The sequence below is a fragment of the Lepisma saccharinum genome, chromosome 13 (genome assembly GCF_977018435.1).
Source record: "Lepisma saccharinum chromosome 13, izLepSacc3.1, whole genome shotgun sequence".
NCBI classification, from domain to species: domain Eukaryota; kingdom Metazoa; phylum Arthropoda; class Insecta; order Zygentoma; family Lepismatidae; genus Lepisma; species Lepisma saccharinum.
Window position 1 is genome coordinate 61,428,461 of NC_139241.1, and position 16,867 is coordinate 61,445,327.

Consider the following 16,867-nt stretch of genomic DNA (forward strand, 5'->3'; position numbering starts at 1 on the left):
TCTCAACAAAACAGAAAATCCTACCAAAAAATAACTTATAAATTATAATGCTAACTTAGTGTAGCTCACTGGTATGTTCTACAAGAAAGACAATAAAAAAACAATTGTTCGTTCAGCAAAAATTGATCTACGCAGGCCGCAAAGAATGGCCCAGGTCATTATTACAAAATAATACTTATTATATGAACTGTAGTAATACAAATTTCTCCCCTCCCCCCTTTCAAAAGTAAAATCTGTACATTTGCAGATATATATATATATATGTATGTATAGATGTGTGATGCAACTACATATCTACTATCCCTTACACGTAATACTATTAATGCATTTGCACAAATCTTCTGTACATTCAGTACATAATAATGGAAAAACAAGACATAACAGGTCAGAGTTACATACAAAACTTACTACAAAGCGAAAGATACATGGGCAAACATAAAAAATAAATAATAAATTAAAAGTTTGTTTGTGTATATATATAAAAGGTACATCTGAAGGAATTAAAAATTCCCGCAGAACTAAGGCAAAAAACGTTCTCTCAAACTGTGAACGTTAATTATTCATTTGTAATATCTAAAATAATAATAATACATTCTCTTTTGGAGATCAGACAGAATTGTCACACCTTGATATAACAAATATACAAATCAAGCTTGGAGTCGACGTAAGTCATTCAAACACTCAATCAGAATTATTATTTTTTTTTTAAAAAAATGAATACAGCTGTTCGAAAAACACTATAATAATGAATGTCAATTTATCATAAATCATCTTATATGTGATTTCAAGTAGGCTTAGGTAGAACAACAACGAAATTAAAGTAAATGTCCCCCCAGCCTCATGCACTCAGATACAAAAAGGTATCATTTACTGTTATCACAGTCAAATATAATCTTTGGGGAGAGTGTAAAAGTCAAAATATACAAGTTTTGTCCCAAGTCCCAAGTTAATATGAGAGTCATAATACATGTTTCATAGCAATTATCACTAAATACTTTCACGATTTGTAAAAGGTTTATTTTTTTGTATTTGCTTCAGATGACAACAGAACACGATATTTTCATGTATTTACAAAATGCAAATATTCTCATTACATTTTCTAGTTTGTTTTCAGCCAAATCCAAATGTTAGCAGTTAATTGAAATAAAAAAAATATAAGTAACATACACTTACTTTTATTGGAATTTTTGGCACGTTTGTTTTTATACAATGTTTTAACTATTCAAACAGTCAACAACAAGGATGCTAATCTAATGGGCTAGTCACAGGTTAGTTTCAATTTATTTTTTTCATCTTTCTTTTTCACTCTTCTTTTTTTCATATTGTTTTAGTATGTGTAATATCTTGAGCGTAACAATAGAAAATATTATCAGTTCATTACTGAATATGTTTCAGTTTCAAGTATTGAAGTGGCGCATTTCTATTTCTATTTTCATTTTTCTAATAATAATTCCATAGAAAAGAAGTACTAAACCTAACCCGTGCCCAACACATCAGGTTTTTCATCCTTATTATCTCAGCTGATGAAGACTGTTTGAAACATTTGGAGCACTGTGATAAAATCAAATATGTGCAAAAAAACCTCCAGTAGACATAAGCATACAATTCTTATGTTATTTTTTTTATATTCACGTTGGCACATGGTGTAAGCTATGCTTTAATTTTAAAAATTAGGTTTCAATATAAAATCCTAAGTACAAACTGTTTATTGTTGATGTTTGCTTGTTTTAAGTCCATTTTAAGCTCAGATCAGGTAATCGAGATTGGTCCTACAGTTTAAAGTGAAATTCAACCTAAGACCTCTCGATTACATGCAGGAGACATAGGTATGATATCCAAGTTGATATAAGGTTGGAATTTTTCTATTAACATCCCTGCATAAATGACCCTTGGGCTCACCCAGCAAGCATGAAGGCAGAAACCGAGAATGTGTTGAGCCGAGCATCCACACCACTATATGCCTCATAACACAGTGCTATATCCTTATGGTTAACATTATCACAAAAATGCTTATCCTACTCTCTCGGAATGAGTACAAAAAAAATACTCTACAATATTTAAAAGAATGCCTAACCTATGAAAGATACTATTTGGAGGCTATTGCATGTTTGAAATTTAGCATCGTTTTTCTACCACTTGTGGCTAATCGTGATGGTGAGGATGAGTGATGAAACTGATGAGGGGACACTCACAAAGAATGTCGAAATTCGAATCCGAGAACTTAGGTGGTGAATCAAAAGTTGGTCATCAACCTGGCAGAAGCTACAATATAATTGCTAACCAAGATTCAACAAAATTTCATTTTCTCTCATGAAGTCCTGATTTGTAATCAAATTACATAAGAAATTATTTAAAAATAAATCTGCACATTAAAAAAAATACAACCAGTGCACCACACAAAAAGCATAATTAAATTAAGTTTACGGATACAGTTTCAATTTTGTTTTCTCATTATTATTTTCAGTTGTTACTTTCTATTTTTCTTCCCATTTTCTTATTGCAGAGCTTGTATGGAAAAAACAAAACAATGAAGTCCATGCATTGATATAGGATCATTATCAACATTTACATAAATGTATCGTATTGAAATCTGATCTAGTCCTCATTTCTAAATTGACTTCTTAATATAGTGTCTTTTTTTAGCAATATTAAAATTTGCTTCCAATTTAGTCTAAATCAGCATCAATAAGTTATATCCTGTTCACATGCTTCACTCTAAAGTCAACATTCACAAATAACAACTCTCAATGTCTGCATTTGTACATATTCCAATGATATTTTGAATTACACTGACTTATTGATGTAAAAGGAAGTTCAATGTAATGCAAAGGTGAGGTGTGTTAATCTATGCAGATTGTAAAATCAACCTGAAATAATATGCAAGAAAATACTAATATTCAAATGCAACAAATGGTTTGCAACCTTGTGGAACAGTGTAATTAAACTTGGTGTGGTTGCCACTGTCAGCTATTATTATTATTAAACAATTTATTAAGATATACGTTGGTACAGTCAGTACGGCATCAGACTGTGTCTGGAAGAACCAGGTTTGATTCGAAGGGTGGATGATTGCAGGTGGAAATATTTCAGACTATTCCAGCATAGAGCAGCTCTGGGGTTCTTCCAGCCCTCTATCATGGGGTATCTGGATTACATACCTCTTGATTACAATAAGACAACATTACACTACGCCATCGGGGAGGTCCTTGATTCTGATAAACCATCATTATTTATTCCATATCTTAGCTTCATAAGAATATCAGTTTGAGAAACTTATGACTCACTACACTATGTAAAAAGTTTATGAAACATGTTTTTATTATTTATAGGTGAGAAACTACTGATTTTGATGAAAATAGTGTTTGAATAGACACTACATCCTGCTCCAATGAAAAAGCTCAAATTACAAATTAAATTCTCTTTGGACACACTGTGGAGGAACCACCAACAGATGGCAACATTAATATGTTCCATCTATATTATTATTATTAAAATTTGAATACTTCATGAACATGTATCAACACATGCGAGTAAAAAATAATGTTTTGATTACATATTTCTTTGAGAAAAGAGGGGAGTTATGCAAACATGATGGCATAATTATATAAAAATAAACTAACAATGTATGCAACACCTAATTACTTACTAATTCATAAGTGGTTACTTTAAAAACGAAGATTGCATACAAACAAATAATACTTCATTCTACTGGCTTCATCAATGACACATGATTAATAAAAATCTATGAAAAGGTTTCACGTAATTTACAATTATGCACAATATGAGATGATGCTAATACTTTAAAGCCATGATGTTTATGATAAATTGACATTTTCTGTACCCACTAAGATAAAGGTTAAGGTATACAACTCTTACAAAATGAATACCAGTGAAAAGGAAAACAGGTGTCAGGCATAGATCATGTACACGAATTAACTGGTGGAATGTTCTTCATAAAAAAAAGCTGGACGGATTTGCTACTGAAGCAAATGTCAAAGAAAATGATCTGTTCTCCTTTTCTGCAATCTAAACTGCTACTTATTGCAAATATCCTAGTGAACTAATAGAGGAATACAAAGGTTTTCTGTCTGATAAATGTCACATTTACTCCATGTCACATGCATGTGCACGACTTAACATTATACAACTAAACATGTTAACAAAGAGTATTCAGAAATATATCCTAACATAACAAAGATTTAAAAAATGCAACTTCACTGTTGCAAGTAATTATACAGCATGAAAAACTTATCAACAATTTTACTGCAGCATAGTCTTAAAATATCACAATATATATCATCTTACAAACTGGCAGAAATGTTAAATGATGATGATTTCAACATTAAATGTATGAACAATTAACAGAAAAGGGTCATTTTTGGATTGTGTCAATGCATACGTCTCAAAGCATATTGACAAGTTAATTTGTGATGTATAATGAGTTACCACACAGTGTAAGATTTCACACATCATTGTTGCTGGTTCGATGTTTACTACAGTGGAACTCCGATTTTACGTTCCCGGATTTTACATTTTCCCACATTATACATTCAATCTTGATGGTCCCAACATAGCAAAATGTTATAAAATTTTCCTCGGATTTACATTTTCCTGTATTTTAAGTTTCTTCAGTCTGGTCGCCTGAAAAATGTAAAATCAAGGTTCCACTGTATTATCATTACATAATTAAATTATTATTATTATTATAGCTCTCAGTTGTAAAACAGCAATATTTGTTGGCATTTTGCGAGTTTCACATAGAGTAATGTTTAAAACATTTGGAAGAAGTTGCTACACAATACTAACCAACAGGGGCATAACCAAGATTTCAGGAGAGGGGGGCAACCTTCAATAAAGAAAACTGTTAAGCAACTGAAATAGCAATTACATTCTCTGGCATTCATTAAAACAAGAGGCATTCAACAATAAGTTAATGCCATATTTTTTATTCAACACCCTAAAATGTATAAAGAACTAATTCATTGCAGGGTATAGTAATTTGCCAAAACTTCAGGAAGGGGGCCTGGGCAATGATTTACATGTCATTCAGTTTGTAATAACTGTAGTTTACAACATAATGACGGAAAATAGTTAATTGCAACTGCAAGTTGTAACATGGCCTGTTGCAAATTGTCCAAGACCGATAATTGTGTTTCCACGATCTCAAATAAAAAGGATTTCAGCTGCAGGGTATGGCAATATGAATAATGTATCTTATGGAGAATACATTCTGTACGCAATGTGGATTGTGCAGTCTTAACTTTGCTTCAACGAATTTGGCCATTTCAGTGTTGTGCAAGAAGCTAATACTTGGTAATACTTGAAATTTATGCATTTCAGACATTTTTAAGGTTCTTTTTGTATGCCTAGGTGGGGGAAGGGGCTGTGTTAGAGAGCAAGTATTCACAGTAAATCAAGCCAGTAATGCTTAAATTTCATTTTTCAGAGTTTCAATTGTTACTAATAAAAGTGCACGCACAACATACCAGGATTATAAATAACAAAAATTAAAAGTTGGCAGTTAAATTACTATTTATATTCATATTCTGCAGTTTGATGAAGCAAGTTTAAAATGCACTAAAATGCACACTATTCTACTTCTCCCTGAACCACCAACAAAAACATTATTGTCTTTTTAATGCCATATTAAACCAAGGAACACAGACATACATAAATATCAATACAGTTATTCATGTGATGTAACAATCCACCATGATTGGTCACTTAGAAACAATAACGAAAAAGAATTGAATTTTCTGTGATGTAAAATCACAAAAACAAGATGTTTCTTTAAAATATGAATTACCTTTATATTTTGTTTAAAATTTATTCAAGAACAGTATTCTTATCTTATTCAATATTTTGACAAACACTATCTTTTGGTTCAATCCTATACAACCATTCCTTACCATTCATACTTTACCCCAACCTAGCCAACATGGAGTAAACATGACACAAATAAAAATACTAACCAATAAAAAGGTTACCTCTATGAAACTAACCTTGCATGTACAAAGTCTGTATGACAATGCAGGATGCCACACAGACAGTGTGGCGAATACTAACATTTGCATGTGGCACTTTGCATCATAAGAAGGGGTGCCAGAACCCTACGAAACAAAATTCATGATGTTTTGAAAACTTACCCTGGGGTAGCATAGAACTGGCTGCACTGGCATGTCTGGAAATTATTGATTTGTCTGTCCTGGTGGTAACTTTTGGGTACCTTGGGGTAAAACTATTACCTGCATATTTGTACTCTTCTGCTTGTATTGGCTAAAAATTAATTTTAATGGTATCACTAAAAGGGAGAATGTTTTAAACATGGTCAATTTGTATGTATGAAAGTACATATATTGCTTCAAATGTGTATTATTAGAGTCAGGACACATGCACAAGACACCACACAAGAAAATCAAATTTCACAAAAGGCTAGGGATGTTTCAGTGATACCTCATCAATGCCATCACAAGAAATTGAAAACTCACTAAAACTACTTAACTAGGTTCCTAACAGGTTTACCACGTTTTAGTGAGCTTTTATCCATGGTGAGGGATGAGTTATACTCAGAAAATCAATAACTCCTTGCAGATTTTGTTTTTGTGCTGTGTGGTGTTTTGTTTCTCTGTTCTGATTTTAATATAGCTAAGAACATTCAATTATTCTCTTGCAGGAGATATATATTTTTACATCTCTTCTTATCAAAATGATTCATCATTGACAACTATAAATACAACAGAAAGGGAAAAAAAATGCCAAATGAAACTGATGGAATGTATACAGGAAAAAGCTAACCTTACAATTAAGATCTTGTTAGTTTGGTGATTGATGCTAGTGTGTGGTGAAACAAACTCAAGATTGATTCTCATTACAGATCCAGATTTTAAGCATGGATTCAGCATTTTGTAGACAATTTTGAATCTAGATAATACATAATCTGATCTAGAAACACAAGTAAAGGCAGCAATTATTTGACATATGGCAACCTAAGACAACTGTCTGGTCAAATGAACAGATACACTGATAAAATAAAATTCCAAACCAAACAATTCCCTGACATGCCGGCAGAACCAGTCCTCAACAATACTGAGACATTACTTACACAACATACACAGAATTCATCATAACCATTCAATCTAAAAAAAAGGTTCATACCATTTTAAAATAAACAATACTGCAAAAAAAGATCACTTATCCTAAATTCTCACTGGAATGAACACGTTGATGAATTTTCAGGTGGCTACTCCGCATGAATGTCGTATTGCAAATGTTACATACGCACGGTTTTTCAAGTGCATGAATCGTTTCGTGTTTCTTGAGATTCGACTTCTGACTGAACGTTCTCGTGCAGACGGAACACTTAAAAGGTTTCTCGCCGGTGTGAACGCGCTGGTGGCGCTTCACGTTCGACATGTTGCTAAAGGACTTATTGCACAAATTGCACTTGAAGAATTTCTCTGATATGTGGATCTTGTGGTGATCTTTCAAAGACGAGTTCTTGCTGAACGACTTATCACACATTGTACAACTGTAAGGCTTCTGTCCTGAGCTCGGAGCCTCGTCCATGTTCAGCAGCTTCTCGCAATTGTATTCGCTCCCAGAGAGCTGAGATTCGCTGTTCTCCATCACGGGAGAGCTGTTGTACGCATGGTTCTGCAATGGCTCGCAAGCACTGTACATGTTACCCTGGCTGCTCGGAACTCCGTCGCAGCTGTCGTATGTCATTGTAAAGCCACTGTCTCTGCTGAAGAACCTACGGGGTGACACATCCATGTTAATGCACTTCTTTTGTATGATAGAGGAAACAATATAGCAGCGCAAGCATGATGTTAACTGATAGCAGTGAATAAATAGCAGATAACTGGTAATGAAGCAACACTGTAGGCATGCACATATCAAAAACTGCATAATATTGGAAGAGGTCCATGATGACAAAACAGGTATATCATGCATTATCCAGGGATCACACTAGTGTCAGTTTTCCACCCCACGCTGAACTCCTGACACGCAAAACATGCTTCACTGATGTCACTTGATATCCACCATCCCTTCTCCTCTCTGAATGAATATGCATATCCCTTGGTGGGAACGACATAACAGAAATATATACAAAGCCCTTTGCACATCTGCTAATATTAACGTATAATACAGAGCATTCCCTGACATTCACTACGAGACTCGGCGGCAAGTGGGCCTGCGTCAGCACTTGTCTTTCTCGGTGAACGGGGTCCGCAACAGTCGCTAGAGTCGGCTATGAAAATTACAGTTTTCATGTTGCGTACTAACCTTGACTACAGAAGGTGTTGAAAATGATGTCCCTCTGCTGCAACACATTCATGGCATCTCCCAAGGATATTGGCATTTACACGTGGAAGTTCGTCTACTGTAATTCTCCAGATTTCTCGTACAATACTCTCTTCTAACTCACGGATGTTGTGCGGATTGTCTTTGTATACTTTAATGTTTAGATTTCCCCATAAATAAAAATCACAGGCTGACAAATCGTGGGACCTAGAGGGCCATAATCCTCTACTATTAACCCTGTCCTCAAAAATTTCCTTTATCAAATTCAACGTTTCGTCTGCTGAATCCTGCTGGAAATAAGCACTCCTGACACTCAATATCGGTTAACTATTCAAAAAATGGGGTGAGTATTTGTGTTCTGTATCTGTCACCATTGACTGTATCATAAAAATATATAGTGCCTATAATCCTTTGTGCAGTTATAGCGCACCATACGCCAACCTTCTCATCATGTAAAGGAGTTTCATGAATGAGATGAGGATTTTCTGTACACCAGTATCTATTGTTTTGCGTTATAACATGGCCATGTAAGTGAAACCATGCTTCATCTGTGAAAATAATAAAATTTGGATCCACAACGCCATCGGCAACACTTTATAAAACCCAGTTACAAAAATTACACGACTCTCATTATCTCTAGGCTGTCACTCTGTAGGGCTAAAATTTAAGAAATTTAGTGGCTCTAAATGCTGTGGTTTTTGAAACACCCGTTTCTTGTGAGAGGTGGTGGATAGATTTCTGAGGAGACTGTTCTAACCTTTGTCCTGTCTCATCGAGTTTTTCCTCAGTAAGTACACGTGGGTTTTTCTTTCCACTTTTTCAGAACTGACCCTGTTACTCTAAACTTTTTTACAAGGTTTAATATAGTGGTCCTATGTGGAACAGGAACTCCAGGAAATTTCGTTGCAAAACGTCGTCGCACTTCTCCACAATTCATCTTTCCGAAGTAACACTGGACAAGATAAACCCTTTGTTGTAATGTAAAATTTTGTGCTGGCATATTAAGCCACAATCTTCAACACACGGACACGACACAACATAACTTCCGAGGGAGGATTATACTGGTGTCAGTCTGCAACATCAACAGAAAGGGAAAGAGAGGGAAGGCAGGGAGACCGACTGTCGCGGACCCCGTTCACTGGGAAAGACAATAGCTGACGCCGAGACACTTGCCGTCGAGTCTTGTAGCGAATGTCAGGGAATGCTCTGTAGTAACCTTGGGATAAGTAAAATCATGCACAGTTCAAACCATATCAAGCATATAAAGAGATATTCTGATTCTGAAAAAAATATTTGTGATATCTGAAAACTAATCTATCTACATCAAGTGATTTCCAAATGTATTGCCTTAGTGATTATTACATAGGGAGAGAAAGATTGCATAAAAACATAAGTATAACAGCATACATTAATATATATCAAGATTATTTCTAGTTAAGACAACTAAAGATACACAAAAAAGAAACTAGCACTCCTGTGAAGAAAAATATGCCAAGATAAATAGGAATACTAAATATACATATGACACTAAAAAGTTGTTGGTACCAGCTGACAAAAGTTAAGACCCTGTTCGCTTGTCTGCCACTTTTGGCTAATCGCAACAATTAGGATGAGTGACGTGATGAAATAGGTGAAGGGGCAGTCACAAATAACACCCAAGTAAAGGCTGGGATTTGAACCTGGGACCGCAGTGAAAGACAAGTCCCGGATATGCATTAATTTTCACACAACCTATCAACAAAAAATATTAAATAAAAAAAGTGTTTAACTTCATGTAAGCAAGTACACAAGTATTTAATCATATTATACGAACACTATTTTGAAGGATGGATCTCTACTTTCTGAACCCATTCAAAATTATGTACGAGGGGCGTTCAAGTGAATCGGGGACTTATTTTTTTTCCAGGTTTAAATAGACGCCTAGGCTGAAGGTTTAGTATGCAGTAGGAATTGGAAACTGTGTGCTGTTACTGGTAGGCGGCGCTTATTTCCCGCGCTTCTGCATAGACCGTTATTCAAGATGGCGGACAACAGTGTGGACGTCTACATGGAACAGCGTGTTGTGATGAAGTTTTTTTAGTGAATGAGGACAGAAAACCTGCTGAAATTTACAGAAGACTTCAGGCTCAGTACGGTGATGAGACACTCTGTCGCAGTAAGACATTTGAATGGTGTAAGCGCTTCAAAGATGGCCGTATCTTTATTACTGACGATCCCGGTCGTGGTGGATCACAGCCCACGCCAGTCATTCCTGGGAACATTCAGCACGTGGAGCAGCTGATCCTGGACAATCGTTGCATAACCTGTCGTGAAATTGCAAGTATCAATACTATACTATCAACAGTGAGTATTACTGCAGTGTTCTGCGTGATGTGCATAAGAGTTTATGGAAGAAACGTCCTGGTTTCATCACAAAGGGTGTTCTCTTCTTGCAAGACAATGCACGACAGCATACCGTGCAACGCACATTCAAAACATTCTAGGAAATCGGCTGGGAGATATTACCACACCCCCCTATAGTCCTGACTTATCGCCAAGTGATTTTCACCTGTTTGGAACCCTGAAGGAATTCCTTAGAGGAAAACATTTCAACACTGGTGATGAAGTGAAGAATGCTGTCCTACAATGGTTCCGCCGTAATGATAAATCTTTCTATGCCAAAGCATTCCAGTCGTTAGTTAAACGCTGGGATAAGTGTATAACTGTAGCAGGAGGTTATGTGGAAAAATAAATCCAGTTACCACACTTTGAAATTTATTCTTCTATTTGTTTTTTAAAAAAGTCCCCGATTGACTTGAACGACCCTCGTAATTGCAATGAATGAAGTTCACGTCAAAACCAAAGCCAAAAATGGACGATTTTCACAGAATGATTACTACCCTCTTCTTGCAAAACTTTCAACAAGTTTTAAGGTTCAAACATGCAATATTTATGCTGTGTTAATAAAATGTATTTATATACCCTCCTATTTTGGTGGAATCTACGAGTACCTTCAACATATCAACCAAGTCATCATTGATCCTCAACATAAGATAGTAATTTCATGAGTTATCACTGTAAGAAGGTAAAGAACATAAGAAGTTAAAGGACAAAAAATTGAAATAAGTATTGGGATATCTCAGTGGGAAATGAATAAGTTCTTTAAGGAAGCTTTCGCATGGAAGCAAATTGTAGCTTGCACGTATCTCAGACTGGATGGTTATTTCAACAGCGTGCATTTCGTTGCCTCGGTCTGTTGTTCATGCATGTGTGATGCATGCTTATTTATATACTGAAGGAGACTTGTCACTTCCGTGTGAATCCCCACTGTCACTTGACACCTGTCGATTTAGTCTGAAAGGGTAATCAGTACAGGGTCTATGTGTAATCCAAATTTTTAAAATAAAAGAGCAGACAGGTGACAGACACAGATAAGCACAGTGCAGGTTTTGGTGTAGACAGCAAACAATTAAGTGTACACAGTAAATGTAAGGGTACAAGGGAACCAGAAAGGGACATTTTAGCATGGGATTCACATATTTACAAAATGTATGCAAATCTTGAGAAGAAAAGAAAAATTAGTGGCTTTAGTTAGAAGTGACCTTCAGGGTATTTGCAAATTCTCAGTTAAGAAATCACTTACCAAACTGAACCAACCATCCAAATCACCACATTTTTTTGTTTTTAACAAAAATGAAGGAGTTAGAGCTGCATTTGCTGCATACCAGTGATAGAGTGTGACCAAATTTGGCACTGAATTTACGTGATATTTAGTCCCGACAAATTTTGCTCATTTTTAGTGGTGCGGCATCACCCCAGCAAATGTTAATGGAATGGATAATATTAAACAAAATAATTAATTTATTATTTACATAATGTAGAGGTCAAAACACAATAAAAATTTACGAATTTTAATGTTTCTTAGTCCTAACCCAAATGTATTTGTCCACTGCTGCTGCAGAACTAAGCATCAACCAACTACTGCAAGATATGACGTCATTAAAATTATAATAATGCCATTAATATGTTAAACATTTGTAAATATACATTGAATCATCCTCGTAAAATTTTAATTGAAAAAATCCTAGAATTGTCATTTTGCGCAAATTTGTAAGGGAATAAACCTTTTTCACAGAAAAAAAAAATGTGAACGTATTTTACATCTACAAACAAACAACATAGAAATTTCTTTGAGGGTTTAAGAAGGTTGAAATGCCTTCTTTCACGAGACTAAGTTAGTTTAATAAATAAAGTACAAAGTAAAGTGCTCCCCTGTGCTTAGCACCATGCCATGAAGGCGTATAGGGGGTGTGGGAGTAACGTCCCACACTTTCTTGATCTGGTCGTGAGGAGGGGTGATGTTATCAGCATCATGCCTCTGACTGCCTTTACCCCCCAGGGTTTCCCCCAGGTACCCATGTCATTCAACGCTGGGTGGGTGCCGGGGCCGCTTCCAACATTAGAAAAGTTAGTTTAATAAATACAGAAAGTATTCTTACCCACAGGATGAAGCATATAATAATAATAATAATGTAACATCCCTATAAATTTCATTAGTATACAAATTTTATATTCCTTTTTCATGCAATTTTATGAATAGTCAAATCAAGCTATATTTGTTTGTTAGCAGTAGCTCACTCTACTGTCAAATGTTGACTACCATTGGCATGCAAGCATATAGATCAATCAATAGATTAAATATTACATCATACAAAAAATTGGTACTTCAATTGGCCACACAAAATTCTTGGATATAGCTGATGTAATTTGTGAGTAATCAAGAGTTAGCGAATGGTTCGATTTCGTATCCTGTGTGCATCAAATCATAAAAATTGACTGCTGACTCGAACAGACAAATGAACGAACTAAGTGAGAATATTTTAACAAATGAAGTTGTTATTGATATGCTTCTTGGTACATCAAATTACATGATTTTGAATGTTAAAAATAACACTTTGAACCGATACTCTAATCTTTCCACAGATACCAATGCTTGAAATTGTAATTGTCATCAGTTTACAAAGAGTATAGTTCTAAAATATTCGAGAATTACATCAGAATATTGAAATACACATGCTACACAATCACAAAATTCACAGTTTTTCATGTAAAACTGGTGGGCAAAAAAAAACACTTTAAATTTTGCTTCATTTCCAGAATAATTAGCCTCTATTAGAGAGTTGCGCAGCTTCTTGCAGGCACCGTGAAAGAGCAAAATGGCAGAAAAGTATCGCTCGGTATTAGTTCAGCTCTAACTGATAGTTTGCTTTCAGTAGATATCTTGGTAGATTCTTTACATTGGTGCTAAGTAGATATCAAGTTGGTACATTTGTTTACTAGAAGAGATATGTGGTGGTGGTGGTGGGGGGGGGGGTCAATCGAGAAGATCGCAACAGCATCACATTAATAACATCTTTCAATTCACAAAATAGTTTAGTAGTTTAAACAGTGTCGAAGATATCTCAACATAACTGCAGATAGGAATTACATTGATGATGATGGCAGTCAGGGGGAACCATTTTTCACTTCACATTAATATTCAACTGCATCATTCTTACCATATAACTTCAGAGAATGTTTGTGTAATCCCTCCCATCATCTCAACTGGTTGCATCATATCTCATACAAAGTGGCCGGTGTCATGTTTTGAAAAGTTTTAGGAGGAATATAACCTACTATAATTTTCAACTAATTGTGAGCCATCCTCCATGGCAAAGTGGTTAGAGCCGTAGCTGTATATAAGGGGCTATATTTTAATTCATATTTTGAAAATTAATATCTAAATGTACATTAATGAAAAATAATATTGCATTAATTTGACACTGTTTAAAGGTAATTATTAACCATTTTACCATTAGTCTATAACATCCACGATCAATAGTTATTATTAATATTGCAGATATTCAAATTTTACTATTTTTGACTACTGAAACTTAACCCCTCCCAACTATTTTCCTACAAAATGCCTGTGGTTAGAGCAGGTATGAAACCAATGGTTCCAGGAAGAAAAAAATGAAAAATCTTACCTGTAAGAAGAGTACCCATCTTGTTGCACTTGATTATTGCAATACTGCTGCTGCTGCGGTTGAAGAGGTGCCGCATCGCCCCTTTGTACAGTGCCACTTACACTATGGTTCTGATATGCGTCGGCCATATCTTGAGCATTTGGTCCCCAGTTGTAATAACCATCACTAAAAGCTTGATCCGAGCTCCCGTACTCGTAACCTTTGTTCTGCACATTGTGTCTGTACTCGGCTGAAAAGTTGTCCAGATACATGGTGTCGTAAGGCTCGGCCTTGATCTCGGTCGTGTACTCCCGGAACTTTGAGAATATGTTTATGTCGTCCTCCACAGGGGCTATCTCGCCGTCGGTGGCGTTGGATGAGCTGTGATCGCCCCATGACGAGTAATCTGATATTCCCTCTCCTGTTAACTTCATTGCATCAAATGAGCTTCGTGCATCACCTTGACCACACTCTGTCATTGCAACAAGGGGCTACCGACAGAAGGCATATATAGCGGTTGTGGAACGCTCTCAACATTAAATTGCTATTGTTGGGCACTAGGAGGCTGCCTTCAGAATTCTCTCGGTCATAGGCAATGACACAATCATTGCAGACTGCCCTGAAATCAAAATAAGTACATTAACACTTGCATTCATACAAAATGCACACTTATACACAAAAGATTAACATTATTTTTTACCGGCATCCATTCCTGTAGATCGACCACAAGGAAAAAAACCTTGGGACGAGAAGTCCCCGTGCAGCTTTCCCTTCTTCACTCCACCTCGGGCCATAAGGAAGCATGGTCCACAATCCCCCACCCCTACTCATGGGGGTACAGTGCACAGGAGTCGCGGGTCTGCGCAAGTTGTTTTGCTCGTGGTTCCACTATAGTTTCTTGTCCTCTCAGACATGGATTTTTATGAAAGGCTTGAAGGGGATTTCATGCGTTAGATCCAGATCTGAGGAACATTTCTTTTTACGCTAAGAGCCCTGAACCTGACCCACCTAACAACGAAAGCATTTAGCGACGTACTACTCCTTCACACCCCCAAGCATGTTAGGTATATGGAAGCAGTAGTCTGTATTCAATACAGTAAACAAATGACTGCTAGCAAACAAAGAATCATATAGGAGTGTATGGACAGGAAAAATCGTTCTCCAAACAAATAAGTAATTTCAAAGACACTGAAGTTCATGTTAACAGAGATAAATAGAAAACAAATAAAAAATGTCTGTGTATCATGATTAATTCAGAATTAAACAATCGGAACTTGGGCCCCACAATAATTTTTCCACAGCAAACTATTGGTTTTGGCATGTGTTTCTGATAGAAAAAATTAATAACAGTGGCAACCACGATCCTGGTGAATATATAGGCTACAAGGTAAAAGTTGTGTCTTGCATGGGTTCGTAGCACCAAAATGAGGGCTTACCAAACATTACTAAGTTGTTTGTTTTCAGGCCATCTTCATGTGGTGAAACATAAACCACAGTTGCTAAATGTTACTATGTAATATACTCAACGTAACCACATATTGTGACAGTTTCATAAAAACAACCATAGTGAACTTGATTCAGCACTAATTTCCTAATCTAACATGTTACAAACTATGCTTTAAGAATAAGACCAAACGGACCTACATGCATAATTCCTCTAATCAACTAACTCAATTGGAAACATTAGCCACAAAGATCACCCATGCAGAAAAATAGTACAACACAAAGCGATTTCACGAGCACGAAACAACACAAACATTCATAAGATGCAAAACCTTCTTAAAGTTATGTAAAATTTCAACTTCCGTGTATTTTAGGAAACTTATTTTCTTAAGATGTAATAAAAAAATCAGGTTTAATTAATGTTGCCCAAAGAAAGATGAAAATGGACTCCCTTCCAATTTGTAGCATCACTATCACAGTTGGGAGCAATTACAGAATACCGGAAGTATCTCAGATTGCTTTCAAATTCGGCATACTCACTAATTGAGGCCTCCTAATCACGAATCTGAAGTTAAAAGTTGTCGGAAACGTCTAGAAATTGCAAAATAAGCGAAAATAAGGCATTAGTTTTCAGAATGGAAACAGTTTATTTTCGCGAATTTTTTTGTTTCACAAGGAAATATATATATATATTCCTGATACTACCACGACACCAAATTTTAACTATGTTTGCCTAACCTAACCACACGTCAGTGGTTAGTGGGGCTAGCGCCAATGGTTCATGGGGCTAGCGTCAATGGTTCGCAATTATTTTGCAATTTCTACATCCTGATACTACCATGACACCAAATTTTAACTATGTTTGCCTAACCTAACCACACGTCAATGCTTCATGGGGCTAGCGCCAACTGTTCGCAATTATTTTGCAATTTCTAGATGTTTCCGACAAATTTTAACTTCAGATTCGTCATTAGCAGGCCTCAATTAGTAAGTATGTCAAATATGAAGAAAATCGGAGGGGGGTCCGGTCATCTTAAGTCATACCTTATTTATTTATTTAAAGACATGACACTATAGGCAAATGCCCATTTACAGTGTCTTGTATTATAACACTGTTTGGTACACAAAATATGCAA

At 35.8% G+C, this 16,867-nt stretch overlaps 1 protein-coding gene across 1 annotated transcript in view; it reads right to left on the bottom strand.

The window, feature by feature from the left end:
* Positions 1-14,508, bottom strand: part of AdamTS-A (ADAM metallopeptidase with thrombospondin type 1 motif A) — a 553,824-nt gene extending 539,316 nt beyond the window's left edge. The window contains exon 1 of the mRNA XM_083134293.1: positions 14,310-14,508. Within this exon, the coding sequence (XP_082990419.1) occupies positions 14,310-14,385 (76 nt within the window). The 5' untranslated portion in view covers positions 14,386-14,508. The remainder of the gene's footprint in view (positions 1-14,309) is intronic.
* Between the last annotated feature and the right edge of the window lie 2,359 nt (positions 14,509-16,867).